General features: G+C 39.4%; 1 protein-coding gene across 2 annotated transcripts; it reads left to right on the plus strand.

Moving 5' to 3' along the window:
* Nucleotides 1-401: 401 nt before the first annotated feature.
* On the plus strand, nucleotides 402-14722 carry DIPK2A (divergent protein kinase domain 2A). Of its 2 annotated transcripts, none has more exons than XM_068691794.1 (3): nucleotides 402-1211; nucleotides 9001-9304; nucleotides 11869-14722. In XM_068691794.1, exons 1-3 carry the CDS (start codon nucleotides 558-560, stop codon nucleotides 12198-12200), a joined length of 1290 nt encoding a protein of 429 aa, XP_068547895.1. In that variant the 5' UTR covers nucleotides 402-557; the 3' UTR covers nucleotides 12201-14722. The 2 variants fall into 2 exon arrangements, with proteins under 2 accessions (XP_068547895.1, XP_068547896.1); XM_068691795.1 differs by lacking the exon at nucleotides 402-1211 and adding an exon at nucleotides 2740-2880.
* The last annotated feature ends 2256 nt before the right edge of the window (nucleotides 14723-16978 follow it).

A 16978-nucleotide genomic window follows, 5' to 3' on the forward strand; every position in this document is an offset into this window, starting at 1 on the left:
AAGGGCGGCTGACGATCTCTGACCTCCCCTCACCATGACCCGGAGACCAGGCGGACGGCGGCAGCCAACGACATGGCGGCTACCCCGCCCGCCCCTCCGCCCCCATCTCCTGATGGCAGGCGGGCACCGCCCCGCCCCCCCGAGCCCCGCCCCCGGGCAGAAGCGCGTACACCGGGCACGCGTCACGTTCAGCCAACTGCCGCGGCCGCCGCTCTCCCTCCGAGGCCCCGCCCCCTCCGCGGGTGGGCGGGGCGAGGCGGCGGCGGAGGCGGCGGCGGCGGCGGGAGGGGGGCCCTCAGCGACGGCGGCGCCGCGGCCCCTCCCCGTGGGCGTGCCCTGCCGTGGCGGCGGGCTGCTGGCGCCGCCCCCCGCGCCTTCCCCCCGCTGCCCTCCCCCGCCCGCCGTCCCCTCAGTAACTTGGCCGCCGCTCGTCGGGCGGGCGGGCGCTGAGGCGGCCCGCGCGGGTGCGGCGGGGCTGAGGGAAGGCGGGGGGGGTGGGCGGGAGGGCCGCGGTCCGGCCCGGCTCGGCTCGGCTCGGCTCGGCTCGGGCCGGGACGATGCTGCGGCTGGTGTCGCTGAAGTTGGGGCGGCTGTACCGCTACGTGAAGCTGGCGGTGCTGGGCAGCCTGGCGGCGGCGCTGGTGCTGAACACGCACTCGCTGCTGGCCTCGCTGCAGCGCAACGAGCTGGCGGAGCGGCGCTTCCTGCAGCTCAATAAGTGCCCGGCCTGCTGGGGCACCAGCTGGTGCCGCAAGTTCCTCAACGGGCAGCTGCGGCTGGAGAGCTGGGGCCGCCTGCGGCTCCTCGACTTCTTCAACGTCAAGAACGTGTACTTCGCCCGCTACGGGGAGCCCCGCGAGGGCAGCCGCCGCGTCGTGCTCAAGCGCCTGGGCTCGGCGCAGGAGCTCGCCGACATCGACGCCAAGATCTGCCGCCGCGCCACCGGCAGGGGCCGCTGCGACCTCCCGCAGGCCCTGCACGCCACCGAGTTCGCCAGCCTCAACGGCGACGTGCGGCTGCTCACCCCCGACGCCGTGGAGGGCTGGTCCGACCTGGTGCACTGCCCCTCGCAGCGCCTGCTCGACCGCCTGGTGCGCCGCTACGCCGAGACCAAGGACTCGGGCAGCTTCCTGCTGCGCAACCTGAAGGACTCGGAGCGCATGCAGCTGCTCATCACGCTCGCCTTCAACCCCGAGCCGCTGGTGCTGCAGGTGGGTCCCCTCGGGGCGCCCCCCGCGGCCGTGCCCCCCGTGCCTCTGCGACCCCGGGGCCTTCCCCGGCCGGGGAAGGGGGGGGGGTCGCAGCCTAAAAGGTTGGTGCCTAAAAGGAGCCCCAGATCAGCGTGCCTTGTCTGCAGTGTATTATATCCTTTAAGGGGGCTGATGGCAAATTGGTAGGCAGATTTACAGTACGTTCTAAATTTCGGGGTTTATTCAGGTTTTTAATCTAAAAGCTTACAGTAGACCGCTGTCTTCTGTGGCACCGCTTGCTGCTCCCCTCACACATCTCTTCACACCGGGCAGTGCTTCGCCAGGCTGTACATCTCAGTGCCCAATGCCGCTGGGGTAACTACAAGCGTGCTGAGTGTAAGTTTGGGTTCAGCATTGTTCTGTCTAGCTACGGAGCCGTCCTCGCTTCTATCCAATTCTTTTGTTCAAAAGAGTATTTGCAAATACATGTGAGAGCATCACTGCATGATTGCAGTCATGAACATCTGCTGCTTCTCTAGGGAGAAGGCCAAGAAATTTCCAGTGCCCAAATTTCTGCTGCTGTGGGCTTTGACCTCCAGCAGATTCACCTATAGATTTATTTCTAGACAGTGTGTTTATGAACTATACTAATTTAAAAACATTTTTGGCTAGTGTGCCTTCAGCCTTCTACACACTGCTCTTGGGGTTTGTTTGCAAAGTTCCCAGCTGACTTCTCAGCAGACCTGGGGGTACAGTGTGTCGCTTCTGTTCTGCTCTAATGTTGCTCCAGAGCACTGTGAATAAGGAAACTCCACATAAATGAGAATACTAGAATTTCTTTGCTTTGCTGAGTATATTTGGAAACTTCTTGAGAATCGGTTTGTTTTGGCTGTGGTTCATACAGCTTACAGTTTAGGTTCTGAACACGTGTTCCAGAATACTGAGTGTATATCTGGGTGGCTTCAAAATTGCTCTGTATGTTTCTTCCAAATTTGTTGGGATATTGCAGCCTTTAGGGACAAAGCTTGTGGCAGAGTGATATTGCTTATTGTTGCGGGGCGCCTGAAAGGCAGCAGGCAGCACTGGCTGATTCCTGTCATCTCCTTGATAAGGTGTGGATGAGCCCTGAGGCTTTCAGGCAAATTTGTTTAAGTGATGAAAGTCTTTGGACGCAGAACTTAACAAGGGCTTTGCCCATCAGAGCAGGTCAGATTGGTGGGAAGGAAGGCAGCTTTTACTGATCTGCAGTGTAGTCAAATTCTGGCACCTCTAATCAAATCAAAAGTGTTTTGCAGAGTATTGGAAATTGGGACGAATAAACATAGCTTGGAAAGCATTTTGAGGGAAGTGCAGACCAGCTTTGTGCATTGCAGAACTTGTAAAGTTAATGTGTTCTCCAGAAGAGTGTTTGGAAACTTTGCTAATGGGTAACGAAGGCTTGAATGTCTTCCCTTGATTGGGAATGAAATACCTGACCTATGTGAACCTGAATTAATTTTCCGCATTTATGTAACACAGCACTCCTTTCTCAGCCTCTACCAGACGGATATGTAAGGGATGGATAATTCTCTGTTATGCAGCTTTATAAGATGCAAGATACTGTCTGAGAGGAGAAGTTACTGTTCAGAAGTGATAACTGGCTACTGATGCTTGCTTGTGCTTGTACACAAGATACGTGAAGCATCTTAAGGTATGTGCCCTCGCCATACTGCAGGAAATATATTGTTGTGCAAATGAGACCTGGAGGCTTCTTCTAAAAATTATCTGTTTCTAAGAATGGAAGCCTGCATGATGTCACATGAAGAATCAGACTTTAATTACAAGGAAAAAAAAAATAAAATTGGTGTATTTAATTGGTGCTTCTCTTTGGTACCAGTAAGTACAAGGAAAAATACTGCCTTTTTTTGCTGTGAGCTTTTCGTGAAGCACTGCTGTGACTTTTAAACAGTCGTGAATGGAAGTTTTGATTTAGACGTGGACATAACTTCTAAACTCTTGGTGCTCAGTGCATTCAAGTTCTGTGTCAATCAATGCATAGGCGCAACCAAATATAAGTAGACAGTGAATTTAAAGCCTGGTATTTGGCTGAAAAAGTCACTTTAATCATCTACTAGAGCTAGTAATATGTGGATTTTTATTGAAGATTAGGATTTTACCTTGAAGCCTGTTTGGAATATGGATAGTCCTAAAGTGGTGGTGCTTACAAAATTCATATGGTCACAAAAGCTTTTCCTCTAGTAAGTTTTCAGGTGGGGCTTTAACCTCACCTGGTATGATAGCATGGTATTTTTCTGTTACAAGGCTATGGACAGTAGTTACAAAAAAAAGAAGGCAAATCAAAAAACAGTTTGGTATAAATTACTGCAATCCTAATTCAGTACTTGTATTTTAATAGCTTTCCTGTTAACATTCGTTATCCACACTTGTTAAACAGTTCCATAAGTGTACGCAGTGAAGAATTCAACCTATTTTGGCATTTTACTTCATGAAGTAAATGGAAGGACAGCTGCATTTTTATTTGGTACAGTTTATATCTTTTCTGTGTGTTGAAGTATCGTTTTTACTTTGTAAAATCTCACCAGACTAGTTAGTACTTACGTCCTTCCACATTTTTAATCTGAATTCACTTTGTAATCAAACAACCTACATGCGAGGGTTTTATTCTTTATCTATCTATCTATCTGTATTTTAAGCTCAACATGTAGGTGCTTAAGATTTAACTTCTGACAAGTTTGGGGTTTTCCTTCCTGTTTCAAATAATCCTCTCATACAGTAAAGGCAACTACTTCTTAGTATATTTGTGTTGCTTTCAAAGGAAAGTCTACACAAACTTTGCTGTTAAAAGTAAACAAAGTACTTATAAGTAATATTGTTGTCTTTGTTTCCAGCTATAGAAGGTGGTTGTGAATTATAGCCAGAGTGCATTAATGCAGCCTTTTCTCCAACTGTAGCTTTTATCAAGGTTGTGTTTTCTCTGCAGAATCTCTATTATGAGATTCTGTAAAGGAATAATAGTGAATGTATTTATTGCATATATAATCTACAAGTCTCAAAGACAATTATTTTTCCAGCTCTAATAACAATTCCAAGACCTATATGAAATATAACTGTATTTCTGCATTGCATGCATTGTGTAATTCATTGCTCTGCTCTCAGATGTACATTAAGGTTTTTAAATACTTAAGCTTAATAGCTTAATTCTTTCAGCTTCTGATCATCACTTATTCCTTGTGTACAGACCAGCTGTATCTCTGTTCCGGATATTGTAGCTCTCCATGAATAGTCTGTTGCCACATAACATTCTTCCAATTTCTCTGTCATCATTATTTTTTTTACTACTTTTTGTTCCAGTAAGATCAATAATTGGCATCTGACAAACAGTAAAAGATGGACTGTGTGAAGTATTAGTTTAACTAATTAGTTTAATTAATTAGTATTGTTTTAGAGAATTACTTTTCTGATCTGTACCTAACTCAGTATGAGTTATTTCCTCAAGCCATACATAACTCAGTAAGAAATGAATTCTTCTTGCCTTGGGTTTCTCGTTTATTTATTTATTTTATCATGCAGCAATTCTAGCAGTAGGCTTTCTGTAGCTCTAGTCTAAATACAGTGGTAGAATGCCATTCAGTTTTAGTGCTTGGTGCCTTTTAAGCTTTCTCCATGATTCAATTTTGGTGTTTCTGACCGATAATTATTATGTTAAATACCAAATAGAGGTTTCAGGGCACTTACCCACACTACCTTGTGTGTCCTATATGGACTTGTAGGACTTGATTTGGTTCCCAGGTCATAGAGATACCAGGTAGTACTTAGAGGAAAGACTTCAACATTTGGATATACTGAAACCTGATTTGTATGAAAAAGTTTAAAACCTGGTTGCCTGAGACCAGTTGCTACTTAGTTACTTGTTACTTGTTATAGTTGATTTGATTTTTTTTTTAATCAGTTGCCATTTCCTATATTATTCAAATTAAAAAATCCATTGAAGCATGCGCATGTGCGCTCACACGCATTACACCTGCATACCAAACACTGAAATGCCAGTATTGTCCAATTGTTTCTAGTATATCTATGTAGGAGGGAGGCTGTGGTTTATTTCCCTGCAGTATGGAAGTGAGGCTTTGTTTTAGTCTCCCACATTTTGCAAATTTCCTTCAGAAAAAAGGGCAGGCCATCTCTGCTACCAATTCTTTGCAGTGATGCATTCCAGACTCATCACTGATTAGAAATAGATAGTGATTATTGTCTGTTGCAAACTTACTCTGAACAAACTTGTGTGGGCTACAAAATAGTGTGAATGGGTAACAGCCACTCACAACATTCAATTTTCTTCACTAAGATTCTTGCATTAAATCTTCTTGCATTCATCCCTTTCCTTGAAGAAAAGACATTTTCTACTGAAACTATGAAATACACCGTTTACAGTTCAAGTGTGTTCAGCTTGATCATTGAGCATCTTCTGAGAGGGTTTAGATGTAGGATTGTCTGTGTGTTTTTTTCCATGGTATGTAAATTAAGCCAGTAACTGGTAGAAATGTGCGAAAATTGAAGTCGAGTAAATGAAAGGAACCTGGTTTCAATGGGATTACTAATATTTCAGTGAAACAAAACGTGCTCTTCACTGTGTGCCTGCATGTATAGGCTATCTGTCTATATAGCCTATGCAAACACAGCAGGTGCACAAACGCTCAACTTCTGTGGGAATTTCAGAAATATTAAATAATTTGGTATAGTTGAGAATGAAATGGTTTTCATCACACTTGCATTCACAAATACATTTAATCTTATAATATATAATGCATTATGTATTATATATTATGCCTAATGTATAATATAATACATTAGATCTTCTAAAAAGGATCAGTTCAGATCTTACAAAAGAAAACATCTGTTTCTAGTGTATGCTTTTTAACTTCCTCTACATCTGAAAAGTTTCCCAGTAAAATCTGCTCTCCTAGCCTGCGTGGCTCTGGAGCTGGACTTATTTGCCTTGGTGACTAATGCAGCCCTTCTTCTGTTTGCACTGCAGAATCAACAGTGCTCTGTGAGAACTAACTCTTTTCCTTTTGAGGAAGAGCATATTATTTAAATTCTACTTGCTGTGCCAGCTTGTGCCTGGGCAGACAGAGATTAGTAAGATGAGTTTAGCAAGTGTGTTGTGGAGAGGTAGTTCTGCCATCAAGCCTTTAGAGGCATGACAAGTTGCAAGCAGTCTCCTTTGGGTGTTGCATATTTGCATATATTTTTTACCTTTCATCATATTTAAGGTGTAGTTCTTTGTGGTTTTAACATGGAACTCAACTTTATATAAATATTGGTAGTGACATCTTCTAGAGTAGTTTTGAAAATGAAAAGTTTTTTGAGATGATACAGTGGAACAATAGCTCAAAGATGCCAATTGTCATGAGCTGTGCTGTTTTTTCCCTTTGGATTTGACTATTAAGGTGAATTATATGCTTCATTATGATAAACTATTATTCTTTCACGTGTCTAATGGCAAGCGTTTCTGTGTTACTGCAAGCTACAATAGGCCTTACCAGCTTCAAGCTGCTCAGTTTTTCCTGCACAATCTAGTTTACAGCTCTGAGCGTTCAAAACCAGTGGCAGACTTGTCTGTCTTCTCATGTTTAGACAGATGGAAGTCAGGAAGACAAATGCATTAATAGTGTGTTTTATGCTTGGGTGAAATGATAAATTCATCCTATTAATTCTCAATATTTCTTCCGAGACTGAGACTACAGCATATCTTTTTTTTTTTTTTTTTTTTAAAAGACCTAAGTGTGGTATTATTCCTTAGGAACAAAGTGTCCTTTGTCCTTCTGACAGGGTTTGTTTAGGGTTTTAAGGCTTGCTTGCTGAGACATCTTGTAGCTACTCTATTTAGGGCACCAAAAGTACTTTTTGGTGTACGTGACTCTGGGAACAGAGTCACAGGAGTTCTGTTGTATTAATTGTTTTCCATCTTTCTGTTAGATGATTATCCATATTGCTTATTGAATAAAGATGATAATTTTAATGAGGGAAAACTTACATAGTTGTAGCTTTTCTTGTACGTTACTGTATTATTAAACACTTAAAAGCGTAATTGTCCATGGTTTCCATGACATTTGTGTGTATATTCACAGAGAAAATCCTAGTTGGTGTATCAGAATTGCAGATTCATTTATCAGATGGATTTTTCTGACTGTGAGCAAGAAGATAATTTTGATCTTAAGTGTCAAATGCAAAGTTGTAACTCTTCAAATGGCATATTGAAGTACAAAATGATCTGATCAAATATTTATGCTACTAATATTTTGAGAATTAAAATAAGAACTATGTTGTCCATTACTGTACAGAAGAGTGGGATTTTAGGCTGGTATCTCTTAAGCTTTTTTGTTTCTAAAAGCAGTTTGTTTGTGGAAACCATGTTTAACAACCGTACAATTTTGTGTTCATGTCTTAGTGGCTTTCAAAATTGTAATAGATTTAAAAAAAAAAATCATCCTGTTAAGTTAGTTGTAATTTTAATCAGAAATATACTTTCAAAATAGTGAAAAACGTTAAAAAGACGAGACCTGCACTTCAATTGATATTCTTGTCAAATTCACCGAGTGAATGTAAAACTGCTGAATAGGGCACTTGAACATATTTTTATCCCCTTCTTCGGCTGCTGGCTTGGGTAATGAAGTGTAGATGTGGCTGTTACATGCCAGTTGGAAGGGAGCCAGCACAGAGATGTTGTTTATACATGTGCAGATGTTGGCAGGATTCCCTGTACTCCTCTTGTCAAAAGATCTTTTTATTGCCACGGTGTTACAAATATATCTGTGTAATAGTACGGTATGGGGATATTTTGCTGGTACTGTTTGGGAGGTTCGGTTCTAAACAAACAAAACTGATCCAAGAATTTCTTGTTCAAAATGAAATTTGGTATATTCAATGCAGGAAGTGTAATAGATGTGTTCAGAGGTAAGTGTGCCTTGGTGACTGACACTGTGTTTAAATTCAGTTTAAGCCATTACATAAATCCCTGCTGCTGATGAAAAGGAGCAGTCCTGTCCCCTGTACCTGGCTGTGGAGGCCTCCCTCTGTCCCCTTTCCAGCAGCAGCACAATGTGATGGGTGCTACCTCTGGCTGCTGGTACAGCTGAGCATCAGCCCGGCAAGCACCAGCTGTGCTGCCCTCCTGGTGGCACACAGGAGGAGATGGAAATAGATGTGTCTGGACTGGGAGGAACATATACCCCTTCCCTTACCGTGGGAGCATGGCCTTGGTTGTGTTCACCTGCTTGTGTTTGGGAGGAGAGGCAAACAGAGTGGGACTGGAATATAGGAAATGAGAGGGGTGGAAGACAAAAGGAGTAGGGTGGTCCAAAATCATACCTAAATACAAAGAGTAGGTATTGTTGCTGTAGCACTTTGATTTATTGCACTAAGGTGTGCTAAAATGCAGCAAAAACAACTTTTCAGGCAGTGTACTTGTTTTAGTGCAGCAGGTATGTATAAAGCACCAGTAAATAAACATAGTTGATGGAAGAGTGTGCGTCTGTGTATGTACGTAACGTATGTGACAAGTTCAACGCATGTGTTTTACCTCAGGTCCTCACGCCCTCCTCTTCAGTAGTCCATCAATGCATTTTGCTCACATAAATATATTTTGTGTTGTTTTTCTTTCCCTTCCAAACTTAGAGGTATGTGGAAATTATTTTTTGCTAGTATTGATGTACGTTTACAGGTGTTTCTCTCTAAATTCTATTGAACAATCTGTTCAAGTACAAGCTGTTCTGTATTAATGAAAACTTTAAATGTTTATTTTTATTTCTAGAGTTTTCCGTCTGATGAGGGGTGGCCGTTTGCAAAGTACTTAGGAGCATGTGGAAGAATGGTGGCTGTCAATTACGTTGGAGAAGAGCTGTGGAGTTACTTCCATGCACCCTGGGAGAAACGAGTGGATCTGGCCTGGCAATTAATGGAAATAGCTGAGCAGCTGACAAATAATGACTTTGAATTTGCACTCTACCTCCTTGATGTCAGCTTTGACAACTTTGCAGTTGGACCAAGAGACGGGAAAGTGATTATTGTGGATGCAGAAAATGTTCTGGTAGCAGACAAAAGGTTAATCAGACAGAGTAAGTCTTCTCTTACTTCGCCTCTGTGTCTCTTGCTTCTTTTCTCTGTGAGCACTGTATTAAAAGTATGTGTAGGTGCTAAAAAAAAAAAAAATCAACAAACAAACAAAAACCAAACATTTTGTTGGCTTCACAAGTAAAATATTAGTTAACAAACTAATTAGTTTTCTTCTCAAATTACAGTACTAATTAGCTTAACCAATTTGTCAAATTTATGAAGCTCTGATTTTACCTGAATTTGATTTACATGTCCTGTTAATCCCTGTAATCTTGTTTAAATGTCTCTGTGGGTGGGGGTGGGAGGAGAAGTTCAGGACAGACTTAGGCAATCAGATGGATGGATAGATAGACAGATGGGCTGGCTGGCCGACTTGCCTGCTTCAGCTGAAATAGGGTCCTTTTGGCTTTTCCGATGCCTGTAAGAAGGAAGTCTTGGCATTCTGTTTGCTGATAACAAGACAGTCTTGCTGCCTTTTTTCCAGTAGTTTTTCCTAGCCTGCCTCTATTTCAACTATTCACATCGGTGCTCTGTAATAACGGAATTGAAGGGTTGGATAACTTTAGTTTTTAGTGCTGCTTCCATGTAGGAATAGCAAGAACTTGTTCATCTTTCTGCTGACTATAAGAGCAGTAGCAGAGATCTTTTGATGAAGTGGCATTACATGAGTTTTTACTCCTTTTGAGCTTATAAGGAAAACTTTACAAACCTAAGGGCTGGAGACATTAAATGTGAAATCTGAGATTCTGCAGAATTTTATGGCAGTAAGCCAAGCGATTCCACTTTGCTTTGGGTGAATGGATTTTTTTTTTCCAAGCCTTGCAAATATACTTCATATGCTGTGTTACTAAATTAATTTTAATCTAAGCTCCCTGAAGATGTGCAAGTATAACACCACCAACAACAAAAAAAAAAAAGGATACATAGTTATAGAGAAGTGTGTAGATAGAAAATATACTGAATTATATGAATTTACCAAGAAAAACTTTTTATGTACTGGATATTGATTATGTTTACTTCATTTGCGTGTCTATGAATATTGAACTTTCAGTTTTTTCCAACTTCTTAAAATAATATTAAGTAGGACTTAATCTTTCTAGCGTGTCTGAATTGCTCAGTCACAGATGACCAAATGAACTATTAAAAAGCTGATGCATGCATGGAATAGTAGCAATTAGCATCTTGTATAAGCTGAATGCTGGAAGTGTCTTACATCTGTTGTCTAGTTCTCAGACTAATTTGCAGACTAATTTGGCTCTAACTAGGGTTTTGCTGCATCAGTTGTAATCTAGCAATCAGAAAACAAAACAAATGACAAGGAATTTCTCAGTTGTCATATAAGCTTGACATTTAATGCTGATTTCGTTAATCTCCTGAGAAGTTTGATTAAACAATCTGTTTGGAATGATTAATGTGCCTATTTAGATACTTGAATACGTGCACACTGTCCAGTTGCACTGTACAGTTATAACTAATTTCACTTCATGTGGTAGATTATATTTGAGTCTGCTTAAGCCTTTTTCCAATTTCTCCTGCAATGCTGGCCTTTTCTTCATTTTAGGCATGCTGTTCATTGCACGAGTTTTACATGGTATTTTCATAGCTTAGCAATTATTCCTCGGTTTGTTTTTTTTCAACACTGACTTTCAGTGCACATGAGTGAGTACAGTAATAGCTCAGAGCCTACCAAGCACCGGGGAAGTTTTTCATTGTATATCACATTGCTCAAAGAGATCTACAAAACTAGGGGACGTTAGTAGTTAGCGCTTAAAAGGCACATCTGTAGTTACCGCTTACCAGTTGTTACCGAGATAATTCCTGTGAATCTTGTTTTCAGTTAAAGCAAGCTTTATGATAAGACCACTAGTTGTACCTTCAAATTTTTATACTTTTAAAAATATATGTAAAGAAATGTCTCTGCATGTTCATAAATGCTGTTTTGATTTTTGAAGAAAAAAGTAAAAATGAATAGTTTATATGTAATAAGTAAGCTTTTGTATACACCGTTTTTAGTTACTACTGTGTCTAAAGTAAGAGACTGGACCTTTATGTCAATTAATTCGCAGTGTTTTTTTTTTTTTTTCTTTTGTGGTTTGGTAGACCACTTGCCAATGTTATAGTTCCCAGGCATCTGGAGAAACCAAATCTAACTGTTGCTAAAATAAATCATGTTGCTTGCTTGTTTTTTCTCTCAACTCCAGCTGCGAATCATTCTCTTGTAGTTGTTTGTGCTACATTTTTCCTTCTGGGTATGTACATGAATTTGGATTTCTTCTGTTTTATTTGCTATTTTTTTGTTCTTTTCTCTTTAGTTATTTATTTTATTTTCTTTCTGGCCCTTATTTTTGTAGTGATAGAACCATTTCAGCAGATGGGCATATCAAACTGTCAGGTGAAATCTTGGGAACTGGAACATTTATTTAAGAGTGCCTTTAAACAGAGCTGGTTTATAGCTTAAATAGCACTAGTTTTCTGTGTATCAAGCTGCTGATTATATTCAGATGCAGATATGCTCTTTTCTCCTCTTGCCTTTTTTTTTTTTTAACTGTCATCTTATATTTCACAGATAAACCTGAAAACTGGGATGTATGGTATGAAAGCAAATTTGATGACTGTGATAAAGAAGCTTGTCTGTCCTTCTCAAAAGAGATTCTTTGTGCTCGTGTCACTGTGGACCACAATTATTATGCTATTTGTCAGAACCTTTTATCAAGACATGCCACGTGGCGTGGCACTTCTGGAGGACTACTTCATGACCCCCCCGCTGAGATTGCCAAAGACGGCCGCCTCGAAGCCTTGCTGGATGAGTGTGCCAACCCAAAGAAGCGATACGGCAGATTCCAAGCCGCAAAAGAACTGCGTGAATACCTTGCACAACTCAGTAACAATGTGAGGTAGTCCACAGGGAAAACTTCTTGCAACACTGGCTAAAACACTATTGCAAAGACTCATAGAAAATGAAGTCTTGAACTTACGTGTTCAAAAGAGAAAATAAAGTGAAACTAGTTTATCAGTTTTCTAAGTACCATAAAAATAAGATTTTATGGTATTATAATGTTCCTTTGGAAACAAACAAGGTACTTACTGAATCAAAACTTGAGCTACTACTATTGACTCTTCTCCTTAGCTATTTACAAGGGAGTTGGTCAAAAATGACTGTGATAGCTTAATTGACAGCTTGTGTGTCAAAGGGTACTTTACATAAAACTGCATTGGTATCACAGTTCTGTGAAGCTGATGTTCTTACTTGGAGAGTCAAGTTAGAGTGATGGTCTGTTTTAGAGGCCTTTTTCATGACATCATTGTCTCATTTTTGTGTTTGTTTAAACACCTTGAAGTGGCATTTACTTACAGGTAAATATAGCTGTCTGCATTGTTTCAAATTTAACAGGCTTTCATGTTAATGCTGTGCAGTACATTCCTACTGTGAGTGCAGGATTCCCACGTTTACTGTCTAATTTTAGGGGGTTTTACACTGTATTTAACTGTACTTAGATATTGTGTGTGTTGTTTTTTTTTAAGGTCATCATAAACTCAAATGTTGTTTGAATTCATTCATATTGAATTCATTTGATGTCTTTTGTAGTTCTGCTATTGGAGATAAGACTTAAAAAATTTTGTACAATAATTACATTATCCTTCATGCCAGTACACACACGACTGTTCAGCAGGAAATTGCAGTATGAGCAAACTCTCATTTAATAGAGATTATTTGAGAATTAAGGAGAGACTAAGATAAAAAGTTCTGTATGAATTTAAATTGGGGATAGGAGCTTGATTAAAAAAAATTCACTACTCCAGTGTAGTTGAGCATTAACCAAAGAAAATGGTTTTGTTTACTAGTTCCTAAATTAAGTGTGAGGTAAAAATACTGTGCTGTAGTGAAGCTAATAATTCTCAGAATTCAAATTTCATTGGTAGTTGCTTACTGTTTGCAGAACTTATAAAGATATGCTCTTATACTAGGAGAAAACCCTAATTTGAATAAAAGTGTAGAAGACTGGCAACTTGTTTTTGCATCATTACCAACTCTGCTGAATTAAAGTCTAGTCAAGTTTACTGAATATTCATCTTTTAGTTTACCAGCTAAAATGATTAAACACTATACACTCCAGACACCTTCTTCTTGAACAAAGTTTGACTACTCCCAGTACAGTTAAAACTGACTTACTGAGGTCTGTGTAAATCTGAATGTCTTCTGATAAATAACATTTTTTTAAAAACCTCAGTTACTGTTACAAGATCTCACTTCAAAGCTTACTTCTCAATTATTTAACTACTAAAATGCTTCATTTTCCTCAAGTCTTACTCATAAAACAATGCTCTAAGGAAATGTATGCATATTATTTCTGGTAACAATAATGAAGAAAGCTAACATTTCTTAAATGTGTGCATAAAACAATATTTCACTCAAACTAAAGATTCTGAGTAAGATAGTGTGTATGCTAATTTCAAGAGCCAAGTCTACGCAGTTCATACTGCATCAGAAGACTGATGGAAACTTGCTTTACCAAATTGTTGCAAGTGCAAGGTGAGGAAAATAGCAAGCTCGCGGCTCCTTCTCAAAAAGTGCAGCCATATAAAGATGTGGTGTGACTTTGATTTCTTAGATGACTATATTAAGGATATTTTAGACTTCTAAATTCTCATTTCATCATCTTTGCATATATAGTTTAATGTGCACCAGCTCTTGTTTTCTGAATTTGGAGGATTAAGGCAAGGCAAGTTTTAATTTTCATTTCTACGCTCCCCTTGTTTGAGAACTGTCCTACATACTTGCTCTGGCATATGCTGTCAGAGAATGTGTTTGTGTGTTTTTTTTAGTCATAAAATCTACTTATTTAAGAAACTAGAATAAAGCTAGGTAATGCTACCCTACCATAAAAGCCTTGACTTATCACTAAAATTGATATATTTTTTTTTAACCATCCAGCACATTTCCCAATGAGTGAGTGGAGTATGATTGTTAAAGTTTTAGAAAAAACAAACACTGCCAGCTCTCATTACTACTTGAGGCATTTCTGTAGCTGCCAGAATGTCCTATCACATCTGCTTTGGGGTTCAGTTCCCTCAGAAACAAGTTACTAAAGCCAATTGTAAAAGGAATTTGGAATTTTAAAAAATACTACAGGGAAAACACGGAGAGCAATAAATCTTGGTCAGTTTGCACCTATCAGATATTTATTGTATGATAACAATTTATATTTTTAGTCATTGCCCATTATTATTAATGAACACGGTGAACTATTTTTGAATGAGATGTTTGGGGTTTGTATGTGCATTACAATTGTCCTTTTGTACTGTAAGTTACTGTTTGATTGGAATATTTTATCAAAACTGTCTCCCTGTGCCTTTATATTACAAGAAAGTTGTTTCTGCAACTTCTAATGATATTAATAAAGAATACTTTAAGAATCTCATCTAATTTATTTATTTTCTGATGTCATTTGTTTAAGATTGACTTAGTCCAGGCTGTGTTAAAAGATACATTGAACTGTTATTGTAAGTGCTCCATAGTCAACAGTGACAACAGCAAGGAATATTATTCTTCCCCTCTTTCTTTAAAATATAATATCAAAATCATAAGTGATCTCTCAGGAATCTTTTCCTATTTGAGCTTATCAGACGTAGGACTCATTTTCTTGAAAAAAAATAATGATTAAACCATACCTTCCAGTTTAATGAACTGAAAGATTGAATATTTTTAAATTAAACAAATTGGTGTCTTCCCTCTTTGAGGAGTTTATTTTTCCTTGTATTTGGAATGGTTCATATTGCTAGTACCATGGTCTTCCAAGTAAAATATTTTAGTGGTTTGTATGTGTATATATATGTATGTATGCATAATTCCTGATGTTTCTTATTTTCTCTGGATTTTTCAGAAAGCATTTGCATTTGAAATTAACACCTGCAGTGATACCAGAGCATGACTTTTTGAGCCTATAAATAATAGGAAGTGTCATAATCACTTCAAGTTTTCATTTTGGTTGTGTTTCTGTTGCCTCAACTTACATCTTCAGGAACTGCAAATATGCAAATGAAAACTTGTAAACGTTTTAGCTACCTCAGAAATCAAGATTAAGCCTTAAGAGGAAACTGACATGAGCAACAGCTGCATCTTTTCAACAGTTTCTGTGGTACAGTTTGATCCTGCTTGCCTTGAACTTCAAGACATGCTCCTTTCTTAGCAGATACTTCTGCATCATCTGATACTCTCTTGTGAGACCATTCAGATATGTTAAACTTCATGTGCTACTTTGATTTATCACAAAGACTGTCTTGAACGCAGTTGATATGACCAGATTACTCATTAGTAGTTTTGCTGTTAATTTTACTTTAAATGTCAGCAAGCTCTTTGTTTGCCATTTCCTTACTTCCTGATCACATTCAAAGCTACACAAGCAGCTTAAATAGACCTTTATATAATTCTAGCTTAATTTTGAGGTGTTTTCAAGATACCTACTTTTTCTGTGCTGATGTCTTCTTTCTTTTTAAACATATCTCTCCAGATTTGGCTGGGTATTTCTAAACATCACATCCTTTTTATGTTTCTACTGACTTTTATGAACGTTTTATCATTCTACCAGGCAAAAATCAGTGGTAGGCTGAGCTGTACTGCACACCGTGGTAATGAGCTTTTGCTGGATGCAGAAGAGCCCTGTGGCTGCTGGATGCCTTGGTACAGCCTGCAGGGGTTGGGAGGACAATGAAGAAGCCGTTCTTTTGGCAGCAGATTAGGCTGTTGTTGCTGCTCTTGAAGTATGGAAACATACCTGTTTTGTGTGCTTAAGTGCTAGACAGGTATAAGAACCTTGAGTAAGGCACAGTTGCCACAAATACTGACTTGCATGTTCAGGCCAGAGCAGGAAAGTTCTGACTTTAAAAGTATGTGGCTGTTTTCTGCAGTTGGTGCATTAACTCCTGTCTTCTGACAACAGAAGTGTGGAAGCAGAATGTACTTCAAAGGAAAATATCCAGTTTAATATACAGCATATGTTCAGATAAGATTAAAAAAAGGCTTTTTTTTTTTTTTTTTTTTCTAGGTCAGGATTTCAAAGAGCCCATCTTTTAGTCAAATTTTCATAGTGTCTTTCTGTTTTGAACATAGTGCTTTTGTTTATGCTTAACGTTTACCACAGATTCAGATTCTAGCTTTTGATATTACTAATGGACACTTCGTGTATCCATATAATGTATCCTTGGTATAATCACAGCTAAGCCAAACAGAAGCCATCTATCTTTTTTAAAGAAATTAGGTTTTCAATGTTTAGTGAAGTATCTTTTTTTTTCCTTTTTTTTTCTTTTTTTTTTTTTCTAAATATATGTCTGAAAATTCTCAAAAATAAGCACCTGATTTCATTGCTGCTAGCTGTTACTGCAACTTAATTTTGACCTGGAAGTTCTCACCTTCTGTGGTTGCTCAGACTGGAGTGAGAATGCTTGTAAAACCTAGCTATGCAACATGTGCATACATATATCACTGGGTCACCTGGATCTTAATAGAAAATAGTCTTTTCTTAGAATATGTTTTTTTATTATTTTTATTATTATTTTGTGGGGATTTGACATTTTATTATATTAAAAACTTCTATTACTATTGCAAATTAACTCACAGTTTCAATGTGGGAAGAAGGGCCCAACTGCATCAGGAGAGAACACAAGTAAATGAGGAGTGA

This window comes from Anas acuta, chromosome 9 (assembly GCF_963932015.1).
Source record: "Anas acuta chromosome 9, bAnaAcu1.1, whole genome shotgun sequence".
Lineage (NCBI taxonomy): Eukaryota > Metazoa > Chordata > Aves > Anseriformes > Anatidae > Anas > Anas acuta.

Bases quoted from the DNA above. Each gene is read 5' to 3' on its own strand.
- DIPK2A (XM_068691794.1), top strand. From the start codon at position 558: ATGCTGCGGCTGGTGTCGCTGAAGTTGGGGCGGCTGTACCGCTACGTG. The intron at 1,212-9,000 runs GTGGGTCCCCTC...TTTTATTTCTAG, and splicing joins CCGAGCCGCTGGTGCTGCAG to AGTTTTCCGTCTGATGAGGG. The intron at 9,305-11,868 runs GTAAGTCTTCTC...TATATTTCACAG, and splicing joins CAAAAGGTTAATCAGACAGA to ATAAACCTGAAAACTGGGAT.